At 35.6% G+C, this 19,567-nt stretch overlaps 1 protein-coding gene and 1 non-coding gene across 5 annotated transcripts in view; one reads left to right on the plus strand and one right to left on the minus strand.

Moving 5' to 3' along the window:
• Positions 1 to 19,567, minus strand: part of ARMC8 (armadillo repeat containing 8) — a 106,585-nt gene that overhangs the window by 45,310 nt on the left and 41,708 nt on the right. For 3 of the 4 annotated variants that reach the window (XM_030873403.2, XM_030873402.2, XM_030873400.2), the window contains 7 exons: positions 17,722 to 17,814; positions 12,976 to 13,056; positions 10,921 to 10,996; positions 10,734 to 10,824; positions 8,973 to 9,033; positions 6,758 to 6,958; positions 3,640 to 3,735 (listed from right to left, as the gene is read on the minus strand). In XM_030873403.2, coding sequence (XP_030729263.1) covers positions 3,640 to 3,735; positions 6,758 to 6,958; positions 8,973 to 9,033; positions 10,734 to 10,824; positions 10,921 to 10,996; positions 12,976 to 13,056; positions 17,722 to 17,814 — 699 coding nt within the window. The remainder of the gene's footprint in view (positions 1 to 3,639; positions 3,736 to 6,757; positions 6,959 to 8,972; positions 9,034 to 10,733; positions 10,825 to 10,920; positions 10,997 to 12,975; positions 13,057 to 17,721; positions 17,815 to 19,567) is intronic. The other variant, XM_030873404.2, reaches the window with a different exon arrangement.
• On the plus strand, positions 14,125 to 14,197 carry TRNAE-CUC (transfer RNA glutamic acid (anticodon CUC)). Its single transcript has one exon. It is a non-coding gene; the product is annotated as a tRNA-Glu (tRNA).

Genomic DNA, 19,567 nt, shown 5'->3' on the forward strand with positions numbered 1-19,567 from the left:
ATTTCCTTGAATTTTAATTTATATTTTAAATTTCTAATTTTCCTCAATTTACACTTCCTAGCTATTTCTGATAAATTCTACAAGCTCCTTGAAGAAAGTAAAAGAGAGACCATCCTTTTAAATTTCCAACCTAATTGACGATCAACAGGTACCAATCAAGTAATGGTCTTCAAAAAAGCAATTCTTTGTTATAAAACAATGGGCCTCACAATTATAGGACTGCTGTAATTTGCCACTGCTGCCTCTGCATGACTTAGCCAACTGACTGGGGTTTTGATTGAGATGCCAGTACTTAAAATAATTTGTTAGTTGTCTTAACTTCTTTGTTACTGCCCCATTAACTGAACTTATGCTTCTTAGTCAGCATTACTAGGTGGTAAAGACTACTGTTAGAAACTGCAGACTTTCCCCATGGCAGAGATTACAGCTAATTTTTACCTGGCATTGCTGTCAGTGCAGTTACTGCTAATGTGCTCTGGACCCTTCTTTCACCAAGCTCTTAACTCCTGCTCTGCCCTTGCTTTCCCTAACCAAAATCCTTCAATTATTCTAAGTTTAATATGGCCAGGCCACATCTGTTGCCAACGTGAGTGGTCCTTCATCTTTTCTTGGGCTTCTTCTCCCTTTTCATGTCACAGCCAATGGTAATGTTTTCCACTTTCACCGCAGGACTCTTTCCACCCTTTCACTGACAGGAGACCACAGGAAATCAGGAAATTTGTAGATATGCCACAGAGTGATAAAGGATGCCAAGCTAGGAATTAGGATACCAACTTTGCTCTGCGCAGAAGGATACAGAAAGATCTAGGTGTGTTAAGGGAAATATCACTCTGTGTATGATTTCTGCATTTTCATTTCTATATTCATCTCTCTGTATCCACTCCACAATATTTATTGACTGCTTATTAGGTTCCAGGGACTGTTTGTTATACAGTTGGTTTCTTCTAATGAGAACACACTAACACTGCTTCAAAGCAGGAGTGGTAAATCTCTGACCTACAGGTCATATTCAGTCTTCAGCTTAATTTTGTGTGGCCCAGAGAGAAGCTATTAAGAAATGAAATCACAGCAGGCCTTTTGCAGTCTTTACAAGCAATAAGATAGAGCCATAATTCCATGAAGAGAGGAGGCTTGTATCTTTCTCCTTTACTGCTGTGTATACCTCTCACTGTCTCTATCTCTTTGCTTTAGTTTTCTATTCATTCTGCCTCATTCCCTTAACTGGTCATAATAGGGCAATGGGATATATGTTACTTCCTATATTTACTGAATTACATTACCATTTTCAATTTAAAGGGCAGACCAACTGAACATTTCATACTTTTATCCCGGAATAAATAAGCCTTTTTGTTTGGCTGGGGGGTGGGGTGAGGGATGGGGTGGAAATAGGTCTATAGTCTTTGAAATTTCTTTCAGAGATTGTCCACTCATCAACTCAGTAAACTGAAATTCCATCTTGGCAAGTATAAAAATTGCATTAAAAAATAAAACAATAATAAACATTGTACTTTAAGAATCTACACCAAAAAAAGAAATACAATCAAAGTTAAGGCAGAAGTGTAAAAGGTAAATAAATATTTCATGGAGAAAGTAAATAAAAATCTATCCAAATAATTATTTCAACAAAAATAGAATAGAAATAAACGCATTCAAAGGAAGAGTTAACATTTATCATTTTTATACACTGAAAATAAAAATTCTCCACTCCTAAGAACCGTTTTCACGCAGATTTTATCACAAAATTACTTTATATTTTCCAATTTACAATTTCTCTCTTCAGTAGGTGCTATGAACTATAAATTATTCACTTGATTTCCCAGAAATTAAATATGTTCCTAAAAACTCTATATAATCCCCATTACATAGGCATACTATAGTATCTTTTCTTCAGCACACACAAAAAACTATAATAATTATAACTTATTCTTTATTTGTTATCTTTCTACAGAAATTATCAGGATTAGCCTTACCAGGAAATTATACACATTATAAATACAAGTTTTAATAGACTATTGATCATCAGACTGTTACGTTATATTTCTAGAACATGATATCACAAGTTAAAGTCATTAATTCCAAAACAATAGTTTATTAACAAAAAAGTACAAAGAAGTACAAATGGACATCCTATTTTCCCCCATTCTGGTCCATCTATCTATCTCCCTTTCAGTCCATGGCATGGCCTTCTTCAACTAAAAGACTGGGTAAAATACCTCTCCTCTTTCCATTGGGCCCTAATAAATACATAATGATTTGTTTGGGGATGGTTTAAGTTATACAGTCCATGTCAATTTTTAAAAAATGTTTTATCTATATGAATTGCCATAAAAGCCTCTTCCCTTGCAATACACCATGTACCTAAACTGAATGAAACATATGAACAACAACATTCATAAATCATGATTAGACATAGGGAAAATCATATCACTAGTATGTTTGCCTTCAAGTAACATTTTACAAATGAAAGCTTAGAGGTGTCAAAAAGGATTTTCATAGATATTTACTAGAACACTTCAAGTCAAAAACATCTTGTTAACTGAACTAAATTGAGGTACATGGAAAACATTCAGCTTAGTTGTGTTTTCTGCACTGATTTTAAAGCAAAGCTACTTACATATCTAATCTTACTGCTATTAATTTCAATTTTCTCCAAGAATGGTACAATTTATTTCAATAAACCTACAGTTAATTCCATACTTCTCTTTCTACAAGCCCAAAGTACTTCTCTAAATCATGTTAAAGTCCCAATACTTTGCGATTTCTCTCACAGGGCTCCTTAAAATACCAATGCAAGATGGGGAGATTTAGTAAACTGCCACATTCAGTAAATAATACACAATTTGCTCTCTCTGCTATGGCTCATCAAGACAGAACATATGAATTAATTTACTGATGTTCCTAAAAGCCTTGTTTATAATTTATTAGACTATACGGGGTTTTTTTTGAGTAGTAAGCTCCAGGCTTTTGGTTTGTGGAGGGAGCCAGATCAGAGCTTACCACAATACTTTACTCCCTGCTTAGAACTATTCTCATAAAGAACATGAGCTCAGTGTTGGACTAGGCTGTAATAACATAAGGTGCTATAGCAGTGACACATTTTTTGGGAGCTGGAAAATTCAGATGACCACTCACTAAACATAAAATCATTATTCCACAAAGATTTTATTCACATCGAACTTGCACAGTAGCAAAAAAAAATCAAAACATAACTAAGCCACATATCAAAGAACAATATACAATAGAGATTTGAACTTCTCAATGGCATTGGAAAGTATTTCCATAAATAACATTTACAATTCTAGTGTTAGGTCTTTCAAGGTGTCTGAAGCTTCACAGTGCTAGAATTGATTTTTATCAGAACACATGCAAAAATGTGCAACACAATAATCCATATTAATGACACAACAAAGCACGCCAGTTATTTGTCATTCCAGCACGGCCATGCCACTCTATGTTCTAAAAACAAACAAACAACCCCCCAAATCCGGGTCCCATTCATTCTTCAATTATGCCTTTAGTCACTCTGTTTTATTATATTCAAACAGTCACTGTTAGTGCTCTTCACCACGACTTTCAGGTTGACGTCACTCCCTGCCTGCTGGCTGTCAGGACTGGGGGACGCCCCTCTCCCAGACTCACCTTCTTCCGGATGTCTTCATCGTTTGCTCCGAGAGAGGCATAGAGCTTGAATGCAGCCTGGCGAAGTTCGTGAGCATGCTTTAAGTCATGATCAAGCTATGGGAGGGAAAAAACGATACGTTCCAACCCAGTCCACAAATTAAATTTTCAATAAAACTAATAAAGTAGAGTTGAAGAAAAAATATGGTTTAACAACTATTAACGTATCAGTGCTGGTTATTTTGGGTTTCTGCTCACATATGACTGAGACCTTGCTGTGTCTGTGTCAACATGACCTGGAATTCTTGCAGTCTGCTTCTGTCTAAAACGTGACACTGGTATATGAAAAATCTTTGTGAACCTTTGAGCCTTAAAAATTCAGTGTTTCTAGATGGTAGCTTTAGTGGCACTGGTGCTTGCTAGCACCAGCTCTTTTTTTTTTTTTGGCTGTGCCACGTGGCACACGAGATCTTAGCTTCCCAACCAGGGATCGAACCCGTGTCCCCTGCAGTGGAAGCACAGAGTCCCTGGACCACCAGGGAATTTCCCACCAACTCTTTGAAATGCTCTCAAAAAACACGGCACAAGAACTTCCCTGGTGGTCCAGTGGCTAAGATTCCACACTCCCAATGCATGGGCCCTGGGTTCGATCCCTGGTCAGGGCACATGCTGCAACTAATTAATTAATTAAATTAAAACAAAACAAAACAAAAAAAAATGGCACACTCAGGCCTTTCTAACCCCGGAATACAGCTGATAACTTGAGTGCTGCTGCAACAGTATCTTTAGAAGGTTTTCCTAAACTTTAATAGTGCTAACCAAATTTCAGTATTTAAAAAGCTTTTAGAAGCAGGAAAACCTTTGTAAAAATGCTTAATAAACAACAGACCATGGTAACCATTACTACCTATTACAGCTATCTGAGAATTATGTTCAGGGGGCTTTTTTGGGATAAATTTATTAAAATTACTTACTGGTATGAAACAATTAATGCTATCTTTTCATATGCATAACTGGCTTTCTCAGTTATCAATTCTTCCATATACCTGATTTATCACCAAACTACCATAAAAATAAAAGAGAACCGTGTTCTCAGGACACTTTCAGTGACTAAATATGAACCAGTAAATATATAAGGCATATCAGTAAAGTAAATAATTTTATAACTAAGAGATATAACTTATCCAAATGATTACAACTTTTTCCAAATGAGTTGCCTTGGAAAGGTTCACCCTTATGCAAAGATATAGGTGTTGTTCACAATATTCTGAGACCCTCTTTTGAACATTCCTGAAGAACTGAATGGCACACTAGCAAGAAAACCCTGACAATAATAACATATTTTCATCGACTAAGAGAGTTTTAAGTTAACTGTCACTGGTGTGTGAAGTGGGGGAAATCCAACTGGGTAACATCATTTAGAGTAACAACAACAACAAAAACTCCACAGTAAAAAACTAAAACTCAGTTGGGTTCTGAAGGCAATTATTAAGAGTAGCTCCCCAAATATTTTGATCAAAGCAGGTACTGATGGTTTATGGGAGGAACCTCCCAATATATGACACTCATTTTGATGTGTAAGTTCTAAAATATCTATTCTTATGTCTTAACTACTTTCCAGTCATAACATTTATTAGAATATTGACTTGGACTAAAATACAATGAAAATCAGACATTTATTAACATGTAAAAAAATCTCTCTTATGGGTCTAGTACCTATACTTGTATGTCAGAAACCACTGGATAATCCATCATCAAAAATAAAGATGACAAAACAAACTAATATTCAAGTTTAGGAGATTTTTTAAAAAGTTATTATTATTCCAGTTTTACCGTGATGGAAATAAAATGGAAAAACCCTAAGAAAAGGGATAATCTTCTATATACTAGTTAAATGTTTTGCACATGTGTAAGCTAGACGCTCTTGTAACTATGTTTCCTCACTCTCATGTCCATCAAAGTGTTCTATTTGCCTTGCTGCCATGGTCAGCTAAGGGTATTCAGGAGGCTGTAGTTAGGACTTGCTCATATGTCTTTGTACTTTGAGTTACTGTGTCAGTGAGCAAGTAGCCAGAGGGAAAACAGACAAGGCAGCTGCTTCAATATAACCTATCACTTCTACTAGAAAAACAATACTGCTGAAGGAAGAGCAGGCACATAACTTTAATACATAAAGGGCAGTGTACATTAATACAAATATCAATGGAAGTTATTTTAGGCCCTTTCTGAGGCAGAGAAAAGTTATACCCTTAATAGTTTGTTTTATTTTCAGTGTTAAATGCCAAATGAACAGTTGCCTACTGGATGACGTTTTTTGGAACTCAGGGGCATGGGAGAGGTCAAGAGAATAGTTTAAAAAAAATTTACCATTGGGACCAGTGGCATCAAAAATACAGTCACATTTGTGAAACAGTACTGGTTACTATTTAGGAGGCAATGCTCTCTATACCATGACCTCCTTAAATAAACTTTCTCTAACAGAATATTTATCTCTCATGCTTAGAGAAGTGGATATGACAAACACGTTGAGAAAAACAAAGCCAAAAAGAATATCTACCTATTCTGAGGAACTTATAGTTTGAGAAAAAGTTAGCACAATTTGGTCCTTGATGGTCTCAAACTAGAGGTTAGATGGTGCTTTAGCTGTCACTAGCAGGCCCAAAGCACAGTTTGAAACTGCAGAAAAGAAAGAAGAGATGGCAAAAATTAGAAGAAAAGGTAGCAAAAGAAAAAGACAGTGGCAGAGAGTAAAATAAAGCCACTCAGTCGCCTGGAACAAAAGATTACCCTTGTCCTAAAGAATGAGAATATAGTGACAAAGCTGATTCTGGGACTTTCAATAGCATTAGATGATGTTGATATAATGTCAATAACCAGCTTAGAGACCCCACTATTTTGGGGTTAGCTGGGAATTTGGGATGCAATTTTCTGATTATCTCCTTACGAAAAAAACTTCTGACAATAAACATGAAACAAACTGGATTCAAAACTCATAAAGTGACATCATCTACGTTACTAAAAGATTTCTTTATTTAAAAGGGCTCTGAACTATTATCAATTGGTTCAAAAGTAGTGAACAGTAAGAAAATCTTTTTAAAAATCCCTCTCTTGAGCTGCTGAAAAGGAAAAGAGAACATACCCTTTTAATATCAGTGATGGCACTCACAGAGCTGGGATACTTGAAATAATCAGCAAGCATGGCAATGAGGTGATCAGTAATGCTAGCAATTCTCTGTAGCTCAACATCTGGTTCAATCAGATAGGCGAGTGTCTCAGCTCCTTCAACTCTCTCCTCTAGTAACCTCTCCTTACTGCACATTCGAACCAAACAAGGCAATGTCTGGAAGGTAGTGATATTAATTATTTGCTTTTTGGTAAACGCAAAAGCATGATGGAGATCATATAGTAACTATATCAACCCCACAGTTTTTACTGGGAGTCATGTTTGTGATCAAATGTTTCAATAAAGACTTTCAGAGAATAAAAGTTTTTTTTGGAATGTAAAAACACACAAAATTCAGTGCATATTAATCATTTACACTGGCACACTAAACTAAACATATATTCAAAGCACATTAATATAAAGTCTAATTAGGCTCTTGTGATCGGTAAGACTGAAGCTTTATTGTACAACCTTACAAAAGACATTTAAGAATCCCTAATAAATCATTTCTGATGCTCCTGCCCTGTCTACGTATTTATTTACCTAAAATACATCCAGCAGTTTAATTAGGAACAATTTTGCCTTAGAAAAAGTATGCTATCTTTTCCTTAATGTGTGTGATATAGCTGGGATGACTTTCAATTTTTGTTTAGAGTTTAATACTTACAGTTGCAAAAACAAAATACAGCTTTAAAAACTCAGTGATCTTCCCATTAGTCAGATTCTACCAGTTCTCCTGTAATCCAAGTGGAATGCATCAATCACAGTTCCTGAGTTCTCCAGAGAACTCCCTGGAATGACTGTGATATCTACTAGTCCAATTTTACTTCTGAGGTCCTTCAAAAACCTTGGCACTGGTCTTGGTAATTTCTCTACATTAGGTTCTCAATAAAAATATCCCATGTTTATATTTCTAAGGCTGATGAATCAACTTTAAAGGATAATGTGGAAATAGAAACTGAAACATCAGAATTACAAGAAGATTTCCTCTACAACCGCAGGCAACTATGCTTTGTTCTTTTCTAAGTTCCTATTATAGCTTGACCACAGAGTTCAGCACTTTATTGTTCACTGCTGATTTCTTATCAGGCTGGTTCCATCTTTTAAATATGACCCTAGGCTTCCAAGAAGAAAGCCTATTCTTATTTTCCTTGGAACAGTTACCAACATTTATCAATACCATAAACTCATGGATTATTGAATTTAATGCTCACAACTACTACACAAAGAAGATACTTATTAACCTAGTTTACCAATGAGAAAGAAAAGGAGGGGGAGAGCAGTTAAGTAAGGGTATGGAAGCCCTCTATGCAGTGCTATTTACTTAGGGTGTCCTCAGATCTCATTAAACTATCTTGCTTCACCAAAGACTAAAGGAAACATTAATCTTCTTAATGTTCTTTTAACCTTGGGTTCATTTTGAACACTGATAATGAGATCTCACATTCATAAAGTGACACACTATCAATTTACTTAGTTATTCTGTTCTTTATAACTAAAAGCTGTTTAATGTATTTAATACATTGTTATTCTCAGTATCCCTTTGGGATAGATGAACAGGAATTATTGCTTCCATTTTCATAATTAGGGGTCTGAGGCACCACAAGAATAAGGGATGTGCCCAAGGCTACCGACCCAGTCAGTGGTGGAAGTGCTAAAACCAGAATCCAGGTCTTAGGACTTTTAAGGGCTAGTCTTTTATCTGGGCTTTTCTGAGTTCTAGTTGCATCTGACACACCACAATAATGATGATTGCTTTCATGTGTTATTTACTTATTCTTTCTCATTATGCCTTTTGATTATCTGCCATGTGGGTGAAATAAAGTCTTTATCTATAGAGTTAGTGAACTGCTTGCCTACAAAACTATGTTGCAAACTTAATGAAAATCAAGGACTAAAATATATTTTCTACTTAACCTGAATTTTATACATTTTTATAATTTTTACATCCTTCTAATTGCCATAAAAGTGAAAAAGGTTTGACAAGGAAAGATTTACTTTGACTTTCAAAACGTATCTAAAACTACATGTCATCCCACTGAAAAGCATGGTGTTTTAATATTATTTCATGCTGTGCACGCATACCATAGTGATAAATGTGTAAAAATAAATAGGAATACAAATATTTATATTCAACACTTATATGCCTGGATAATTTTCACATGTTTTTAGAAAGAATTAATTCACTCACCTTTAATACAATACAGTTGTCATCTGTCCGAATTGCTCCAGCTCTACACATGTAAGTTAAACTGGAATAAGATGGCAGAAAGTAAGTTTTTGCTTGTGTTTTAAAGCTTTAAAAACAACCACCACCACCTACTTGCCTTTAAGATATTATGGGGAAAAAAAAAGACAACTTCTCTTACTTATCTTGAGGGAGAAGGTTTTGACACTCCCTTATCTGAGATTCTGTTAATTAAATAGTCAAAGAAAACTATGTGATATAGGCAGACAGTAAGCCAGAAGTTTTTAAAAATACCTACAAAATTGTTTTAAAAATAAATGGCCGAATGAATGGGTAAACGATAAAGCAAGGTGCTGGGCACACTGGAGTTCTCTATACTTTTCTCTATACTTTTTGTTTGAAATTTTCCATAATAAAAAGGAAAAAATTTTAAAATAAAATATAAAGTTAACAAAGTATCTAAATTTAAATGAAGTTAAGTTGGGATACTTCAACTCCAAGAGCAGTGGTAGAAGTACCACAGAAGCAGCATTTAACTTGTAACACTTATAGCTATCCCTATTAGCTAAGATAGTTAAGATATTAACTAGTTAAGATATTAATTAGTTAAGATATTAACTAACTAGTCAGAGGTTACCAGAAGTGGCTTTGAGAATTAATTAGTGATTTGGCTCTACTGAAAAACAATTTATCTTCACAATTATATCTGGCTGTGAATAAGAATACAATTACTTTCTACTCTCTAAGCAAGTACTGAACATTAAGCAATTAAGAAACTTAAATTAATGGATTTCCTTTTTGAATTAGATTCCTTTGGTAAGCTGGAGGGAAAAAAGCCTAAAATACCCCATGTTCTGGCTTCTAGGGAAAGTTATAAACAAGTCAGTAAAACTCCTTACTTACACTGTAGGAGATGAATTCTTTATAGCTGTTATCATTATCTTAAGATTTGTTACTACATTGTTTTTTGAAACCAGTTCCATGAGAGTATTACCTTACTAACAAAAAGGCAAAAGCTCAGTTTTGAAGACAAAAAAGCAGACAAACAAAAAATACAAATCATATAAACAAACAGAAAACAATTCATGATGCAGGAGTGATTCACTGAAAACTCCTCATTCTGGCCAAAATATTAGAGAGCCACAGCTTCTTAAATACTGAAACTAAACCATTCACTTAGCACAGAACCCTACATAACAGGTGTTAAACCTAACTGGTAATGTATTGATAATTACAGAAGTAACATGTACTGAATGCTTACATGAGCCAGGAACTGTGCTAATAAGAACTTTACATAACTATCTTATAAATGGTCACATCTCTATGAGGAATCTTTGTTTTGTTTTTCCAAAATTGAGGAAGTCACATTCTCTGAAATCATGCCTTGGTTATCAACTTCAACTAATTCTCACTATTTCTATATCTTTATGTTTTCCTGCCATAATACTTAGTATAATATGTGTTGGTTAAATCTGATCTAATTCTGTGTTATTTCAACTGAAATACAAGGAGAAGGGAATGTAATGAAGTAATTTTCTGTAGGTAGTCTTAGATGTTATAAGAGAGTTCTTGTTGTGCATGCTACTAGTAGTAAACTGAGTATAAAACTCACATCCATTTAAGAAGGTATGAGATAATCCCATGACTTTCAAATTTCAAAATCCCAAAACAAGATGGGGATTGAAAGTGAGCTCATTAGGCTGTCCAAAAATACTCTAAATTGATAAAGCACTGTCTTTCTTCCCACATTGTCTTGACCTTTACCATTTTGCTGATGTGAGCTGCATTTCAATGGGCTTATCCCTCTGTAACATCTTCACAAAAATTTGTGGTAACAATTCTCCATCAACCAAAACTAGAAATAAAACAAACAACAAGGATTAAGGAATTCTTTAAATCTACAAAGTTCATAAATTAAATTGTGTAGGTGCCACTGAAAGTTCCAGCCTACCATTTACCAGGGTCATCGATACCTGGGGGTTTTCAAAAGCTAAAACTGAGAAGCATTTCAGTGCCTGCATTCGAACCTGTAAAAATAAATGAACAAAGCATTTATTTTAATTTTGCAAATATGAATTTTAATGTCTCAGAATCTAAACTCTTCTGAAGAAATAACTATTTAAATCTGCCTAAAGTACTAAAGGAAGGACTCAAGGGAATAAAAATAAGACCTGTATATCTGAAGAGTACAGTAAGTTAAAATTATAAAAAGTTAAAATTAATTTTGAAATAATAGAAAAGAAAAAACGGAGGAATTAGCAACTAAAATGGAACTACATAAATCCCTATTCAAATTTAAAAGAACGCTGTAAAAAATACAATGCTGGTAAGGCAAAGGGAACTTAATAACAATTACTAATTGCCTTTCAAGTGGGACATTTCTTCTTCCCAAATTACAAACCAGAGAACTGAAGAGAAGACCAAAAAAAAAGAGTACTCTTGTAGTTGTGTATGGGATGGGGAGTGGGGGAAGAGAACAGGAGAGGAAAGAAAGTTATGATAAAAGTTTGAAAAGGACTAAACTAATTTAACTTTAGAAATACTTATGAATTATGTTACTATACCTCAAAACTAGGTAACTGGTCTGGGATGATACCAAGGGCTCAAACTCTTGACCACATACAACATATTTTATAATTTGCAGGAGCTCCTATGAGAGCTGTTATTTTTCATTCTTTTTGTTCAGCTTTCACCAGATGACCTCATCCTCACTTCCAAGCCTGAGTCTATATATGATGTTCTCCTGTGGAGCCTGAGATTGGCAGGATAGGTAGCTGAGGTGTGAAGAAGCTCTGTCCCTCACTTGGGCAATGCTCTGCAGCACAAGCACGTGCCTACAGATGGAACCTAGAATATGTTCATGACACTCTGACAGTGGAGCAAACCTTGGCAAGAGTAATGTTACCAAAACCTTTTTCCTTCTACAACCTGTAACTTGCCATAGTAGATAAGGAAGTCTAGTGTGGAAAAGAAAAGAAAGAAATGAAGAACTTAATGAAGCCAGAGGATGGAAAAGAACAAGAACAGTAAATCGCCACCCCAGCAACTGTTTCTTGACATACAAGTGCTGACTGGTCTCAGCCTACACACAGTACAGAGCAGAGGAAGCAGCTCTCAGTATATATGTCCTTCCCTTGCCTCTGGCTAGTTTCAAGCTGGTTCCATTCCCCACTCCTATTCTTGTGAGATCTTCACCAAGATCTAACTTTGGATGTCTGAAGTAGGGAAAATGTACATATTAGCAGGGCAGACCTGCAATAAAGCTAAGGACAAAAAGAGCAGACTAGGATCAGTGCAAATGGATAGAAGACAAAAATGACAGCTTCTCTGCTTTACAGGAAATTCCTAGCATATTTAGTTCTAATGTGACACAATAAAGACAGTGTCCCAATATTTTCTACAACTTACCAGTTGGACAATAATGAAATGACCAAAGTTTTAACTAAATGCCTGATAGTATATCATGACACTGCTTACCTATATATGAGATAGTAAAGAAATTTAATTAACACAACTGAAAACCCTTGACTTTTTAAGTCAAAATACAAAACAGAACACATTTTAAATGTTGATGTATATGTGGGTATATGCTGTAAGTTTCAGTCAGTGTGGCTAAATAAAGGTTTCAAATAGGAAATCCAAGGTCTTTCCTGTTATAGCAAGCCATTGCTCCTACATACTTCAAGGCATAACCTCACTTGCAACTTTGGCACTGACACCATACCAGAAGAGACGACTAATGATCACATGTAAAAATCAATAGGAACTTATACCACAATCATATCCTGAAGGAAAAAAAAAAAAAGGAAAGGCAAGGTAGATTTTTTTTTAAGTGTACTCTCTCTAGAGGTAAAACAATGCCCCATAACATTTTACTGATAAAATACTATTCTTGATCACAATATCTACCAAAGAAACAACAAAACATGTGTGCCTCTTTCCAGACCAAGACTCTAGAAGCCCAAAATAAAGTATAAAAGTCTGGCCATAATTTTTAACATCTTACTTTGTAAGATACTGAGGTTAGTAGGTGAGCAATATTCTGAACTGCACCATGATTAAATAAAATTGTTTGATGATCTGGACCCTGTAAGAAAAGAGAATATAATAATACATTAAGAAGAGTAATGATTCATTCTAATAAAACATTTACTTAAATGGAGAAAACCACATTCACTACAATGTAGAATTTTTAGTTACCCTTCTCCTGTATAAACCCATTCCCAAAAAGCAGGATAGACACTGTTTTCAGTCCTGCAAAGGGCTGTAATATCTTACCTATCATCTCAGTTCCATAGAACCGCTGCCTCCTTAGCTCCCTAAATAAGGAAGGGGGCACAGAAGCTATCCTGGCATAGGCCCTCACACCATTACAGCAACAAAAGCACTCCAAATTCTGCATTTCACGTGCACACCCTTACCCTATGCCCACAGGAGACAGTGTACTCATTCTTACAACTTAAGACTGATGACCTAGTCAGGGGAACTCTAAAACTAATTAATTACAAGAGAAACTGGACCAGATCCTAAGCTACCTCAACACATCTGGGAGGTTGGAGCAGTGGATGGTAGGAAACACAGCACTGCATAACTGAGAAGTAAACATGTTTTAGTTCTCTTTCTCTCTCATTTCTCTTAAAATTATCACTTCTTAGAGTAAGAAAGTGAAGTAACAGGAAAATTCAGGTATTTTATTTTTTACCAACTCTGTTTTCTACTAATCAATTTACTGAAGATCTTCAAAATGGCACAAGCTAAAGATTAATGCAAGGCTTTGAATTCACTTCTTTTATGTCCCACCAATTCACTCAAATAATGAAAAGTCAATTAAAGCCAAGGCAAGGATGGTAGTTCATGCTTATCATTATTTAGGAGAGAAAAGTGTAGCACCGAAAGGTAGGTTATCTATTTGGGTTCACCAGAGGAAACCAATTCCTAGTCTAGAAAAAAAGCTCTCAAACCAACTTCTCCAACTCACTATTCAGCCAAGTTACAACTGTTTTGCAGATGCTCATTCTTTCTTGGACCAAAATATCCATCATTTGAAGTGGGAAGATTAGCATTCATACTTCCGATTAATGAAAGAGCCATACTCTCTTTTATAGGCAACAATCCCCTAAACATTTTACATACTATTAAGAGCCCTTTAGGGACTTCCCTGATGGTCCAGTGGGTAAGACTCTGCACTCTCAATGCAGGGGGCCCGGGTTCGATCCCTGGTCGGGGAACTAGATCCCACGTGCATGCCAAAACTAAGAGTTCGCATGCAGCAATTAAGAAGTCCTCATGCCACAACTAAAGATCCCGCCTGCCGCAACTAAGACCCGGCGCAGCCTAAATAAACAAACATTTTTAAAAAGAGCCCTTAAAAAAAAAACACTTCAGCAATTTCTTTCTTAATTTACAAACATTTTAAAAATTGAAGTATAATTGATTCTATACATTTTCTAACTTCTAATTTCTTATTTTTAATCACTATATAATATTCCACAGTTTACTCAAGCAAACCCCCATCACATATTTTTGGTACTTTATAGTGTCTCACTATTAATTGACTCATTTGAAACATAGGAGTCTCTGGCTTATTCACTATAAGGATAGTGGTGGAGACTACAAAGGGGGAGTCAAGGAAAAGAAGGGTCTCCTCAGAATCTGACCCATTTTTTCTACCTATTAACAAGTAGGTAACTAGAATAAGTTATGAAGATAAGCCTCAATTAACCTTGACTAAGGTTTTTTTGCCTTCCTTATAAATTTTAACATCCCAATTTATATACAGGCAATGTTGAGCAGAACAGCTAAGTAGGCAGGGGGCTGCCTCTACCCCCTTGTACCTCACTGTTCTTCCACTGTATTCAGCCAATCCATTCTCCTGATTTGAGGTGACTAATAGATTATTTTATATTCTTCAAGACAAAGAAGAATACACAAGTACATTCTTTCCCCCTATTTTAACACAAATGGTAGGATAATACTATATATTTATATATATATAATATATAAAATACTACATACAAATACTATATATATACTATACATACATATATAAGTATATATATGCATGGCTCTAAACCTCTTATTTCCTTTATAATATATCTCAGTGATCACTCATATCAGTACACAAAGAGCTTTCTCATTTCTTTTTTGGCCTTAATCCATTGTACAAATGTCCCATACTTTAACTAGTATCCTATAGTTAGACATTCAGATTGTTTTCAGTCTTGGAGTTATATTTATAAATGATGGTGAAGCACAGTGCAATTCTCTGTACGTAACTGTTTCCCACCGCTTACAAGATATTGTACTTTTTAATCCCTCACATTCTTTGCCCAAATTGCAGCAAATGTTTGTTACAAAAGAAGCTCTTCCTCTTCTCTATGGTCATAGATAGGATTGTGTAAAAACAACTGCAAGGAAGGAATTAGTGGCTGAACCAACTAAAGAGGAGAAACTATTATTCCATTATCAACTCTCTCTTTAGTCTCTCCAAATCAACCTGCACGAACCTGGAGTTAGTGAAACAGCCTCTCAGTGTGGGAAGCACATAAGCCCTCATGATCCTAAACCCCAAAAGATAGGTCTCGAAATCTGAGTCACTGCTTAAGTGGCAACAATGTAGAAGTTAGAATTCCAATTAATATTATTACTAGCCTTTTTTTGCTCCTTAATAAATCAGGGAGAGAATTTCAAAAATATAACTATGATTAGATTACAACACAAATGCTTTAGAAATCTCTTTTTCTGTCTCTCCTGCCCAAAGTATGCAAATTTAATATTGATACTAGTATATGAAAATTTGTAAATGAGTCTTAAAATGCTACTATGAATTTTATTTATTGTTTTCATAAACAAAATGAAAATAAAAGGTTTTTATAATTAATGACATACAGAGATCATCAGACCAGCTGCTTTCAAAGATACATGTTTTTAGTGTGTCAGTAGGAAAATAAATAGTATTTTAGACTATTACTGTTGTCACTGGGTTTATACATGCTATAATGTTTCCTGAGGTCTAGTTATATCTCAGACTACTTAAATTGGGTCATCTAATTACCATGGCAAATGCTAATTATCAGGCTAAAAGAAAGATGAGTTCAGGTTTTTAATTTTCTTCAGTTCTGTTAGTGGCATGAGGGTGCCTGTAAATTCTTATTCAGCATAAGTTTCTCTCCAGCAAAAGAACTAGTGATTTAACAGTATTCCGTTATCTATCTCCAGCAAAAGAACTAGTAATTTAACAGTATTCCATTATCTATGATTTCGGCTAAAACAGCATTGAGAAGTTTCAGATGAGCAAGCCTAAAAGCACTGAGAAGTTCCTGAAGAGCAATTCTAAAAACTATTTGGGTAACTTCAGGGATAGGATTATTCAAACTTCTCATAATTTGACATGTAGTAGTTATACCTCCAGGTCCAATTTTCAGTGTCCATTTGGGATTACTGTGATTATGACTAGTAGATGCTGTGCTCTCAAGCACTTGCATCTAGATGCTGAAAGATTTGTAATGAGGCATATAGTTCTGGAGTATCCTTCTCCACCTATCTACCAGGGTTGGCTGTAAGACATCATTTAATGTTGGAAATTGTTTTCTCAAAGCTTTTCTTTGCCCACCTCAAGAGATTAAGGAATTGACATCCCTGGTCCTATAAATTGGCTTACATGCTCACAAAGCAATCCAGGAGGAGAAACTTCAGAGACTTTTGACAAAAATCTTAAATTCTAAATGTCTTTATATATAGAATAGAATAGGCTATGACAGCTAGGATTTGAGAGGGGTTTTAAGTTATAATCTGTAGTTAGTTATAATCTATAGTTACTTTTTCTGAAAGGAACTGACTTAAGTTATATTTTGGAAACTGTCCTAAAATAGCATAGATCTGTGATCTTCTTAGTTTAGTATGCAGTTGTTCACTTTTCCTTCTTTCCTATAGTTCCCCAAACTCCTCATTTTATATTTGCATTATAAGTGATAAGCAGGTAAGTAATGCTGTCCTGAAAAACTTATCAGAAGATAAACAATGACTTGGTTAAAAGTTAGCAAATTATGGTTATCAAAAGAGTACACTCAATATGTAAACTATGAAGCAAAATAAGTAGCACTGCATGGCACTCTTCAGTTTAGGTTCAGGCTCTTCTAATAACTGAAATTCCTCTCAACAAAGAGGAGAGAAAAATCTCTCTTAGTTCTCCTTATAAGAGATCACTTAAAACAATTTCCAACAATGTGGAAACTGAGGGTGTGGGAAAACAGTCATGAGCATATACTGCTGGTAGGAGTATAAAATTGTATAACCTCCAATATAAGACAACATGTGGTAAAATTACACATGCACACATTCTTTGACTCAGCAATTCTGTTTCTTATAAAATGTCTTACATACAGGGTATTTGCTGCATCACTGCTGTGAAATAAGATTGGAAACAAGCTAAATGCCCAACAATAGAGGACTGGTTGAATAAATTATTGTACATCTATACAATAAAATACTCTTCATCTGTTTAAAAAAAAAAGAATGAGGAAACTCCTCATGTACTGATGTGGAATATCCTTCAAGATGTTAAGTAAAAAATGCAAGGTGCAGAACAGTATGTATGGTATGCTACCATTTGTGTCAAAAAAAAAAAGAGGGGAAAATACATAAGTCTGCTTATATGTGTATAGATTAACTACAGGAGGATACACACAGAAGGCACATCTCCTGAGGACATGCAAGATTTTATATTATAGAGAACATTTGTTCTGGTTCTTACTTTACAGCAGTGTGAGAAGATCTGACAGATGTACTCCTGGGTATAGCGGGACCTGCTAAGCAGCGCCATGAGATGCGGTATCACTGTGGCATCCTGGAGTCAAAGGGAAGAAGAGCACAGCAACAAGGAACTCAAACACAGTAAGTATCTCTAACAAATGATTTCCACGAGCAGATACATATGTAAGCCTCTTATCTTAATGACAGTAAATCAAGTCTCTTTAAGGAACACAACACAGAAGCAACACGGCAATCAAAACTGTCTAGGCAAAGGACAAGGAAAGGGGCTTCAATTTTCATCCTTGACAACAAAATACAAGAACAGGAAATTCTCAATTTCTCTCCCATAAACAGCCTACATCCCCACAATAAAACAAAATCATTTCAATAAGACTTGACATAAATCTATTCTGAAACCAAAATGTGACATATTAATAAGATACGTAACAATGCATTGCTTATAAGGAGGAATAACTATTAAAATAAAAGTTAACAATTTTGATCTCTGAAATGTTCTGGTAAGTATCAGCAACAGGTTAACACTCATAACAACTGTAGTTAGCTAATTTCAGTCTTCACAATTTATATAATAGCAACTTCTCACTTATAGCCCACTCTCTGCCTACTACTGACACTTCACAACATACACGATGGTACAGGACAAGACAGAAGAATCCACCCAACCTGCTGCAGGGCTCTCCAAAAATCTCCTCTTTCTTGAGTGCAAAAAGAATTAAACGTTGAAATAATATTTGGCTTGAACCACAGATGGTAAAGGAGACTTAGCTCAAGCCCCCTAGTCAATGCTGTCACAAGTCCTGTAGCAATGCTTCTCAAATATGAATGTGCACTGCGTGTATGTTCCCAGGGGACATTCTGTATATACAGATTCTGATTCTCTAGGTTTGCAGCAGGACTTAAGATTCTCCATTCTAACAAGCCCCCAACTGATACCTGATGTTGCTGGTCCACAGACCACCCTTTGACAAAAGACAACAGAGGGCAAGGAAGGAAACTTAAAAGAATACCAGAATACCACTGTTGGGATAAACAAGATTTGGGGTTTCCCTCAGAAAGAAAAGAATGCTCAAGATCCATAAAAGCTAAGTAGGAAAATAGGTTGTTGATGCCTACAAGTAGAATCTTTTCCCCTTGCTTGTTAGTATAACCCTGTGTTGTCATAAGCAGTTTAAAAACAAAATGAGGGAATTCCCTGAAGGTGCAGGGGTTAGGACTCAACGCTTTCACTGCCATAGACCCAGGTTTGATCCCAGGTCAGGGAACTAAGATCCCGCAAGCGGCATGGCGTGGACAAAAAAAATAAACAACACTCAGAAAATTTCAAAGAAAGTCAGCTACTAAATTCATTTAAAAAAGGGAAGAGATGAGAATGTAAAGTATGCATCTATTTTACAGATGCGGGGTTGGGGTGGCAGGAATAACGATGACAGTGGTTCCATTGACAGATGATAGGGAAGTAGGTAACAGCTGAGAGAGAAGAAGCAATTGAGAGGAAGAGCCTCTATTATGCTCCTAAAACTACTTCCACCTCATTCCTTTCCTCCATTGCTCTCTCACCCCTCAGTTTTCCTGTGACAATAGCCCCTATCTCATTTCTTCACACCTGCGTCCTTTCTGCCAACTGTGTTATATATCTGCAGTTTATGGTTGATTAAACAAGGCAAAGAACAGTTACATAATTTCCCCAGTCACCCATCTGATAAACAGGATTGCAAACTAGACATCCTGCCCTCTTCAACAGGACTGTGCTGCCTTTAGTTTAGTGCCTGAGTTGCCATGGTAGCTGGCCTCTACACAATCCAACTCACAGATGTCAGTCAGTTACA

Source organism: Globicephala melas, chromosome 4 (assembly GCF_963455315.2).
Source record: "Globicephala melas chromosome 4, mGloMel1.2, whole genome shotgun sequence".
In the NCBI taxonomy this organism is placed as follows: domain Eukaryota; kingdom Metazoa; phylum Chordata; class Mammalia; order Artiodactyla; family Delphinidae; genus Globicephala; species Globicephala melas.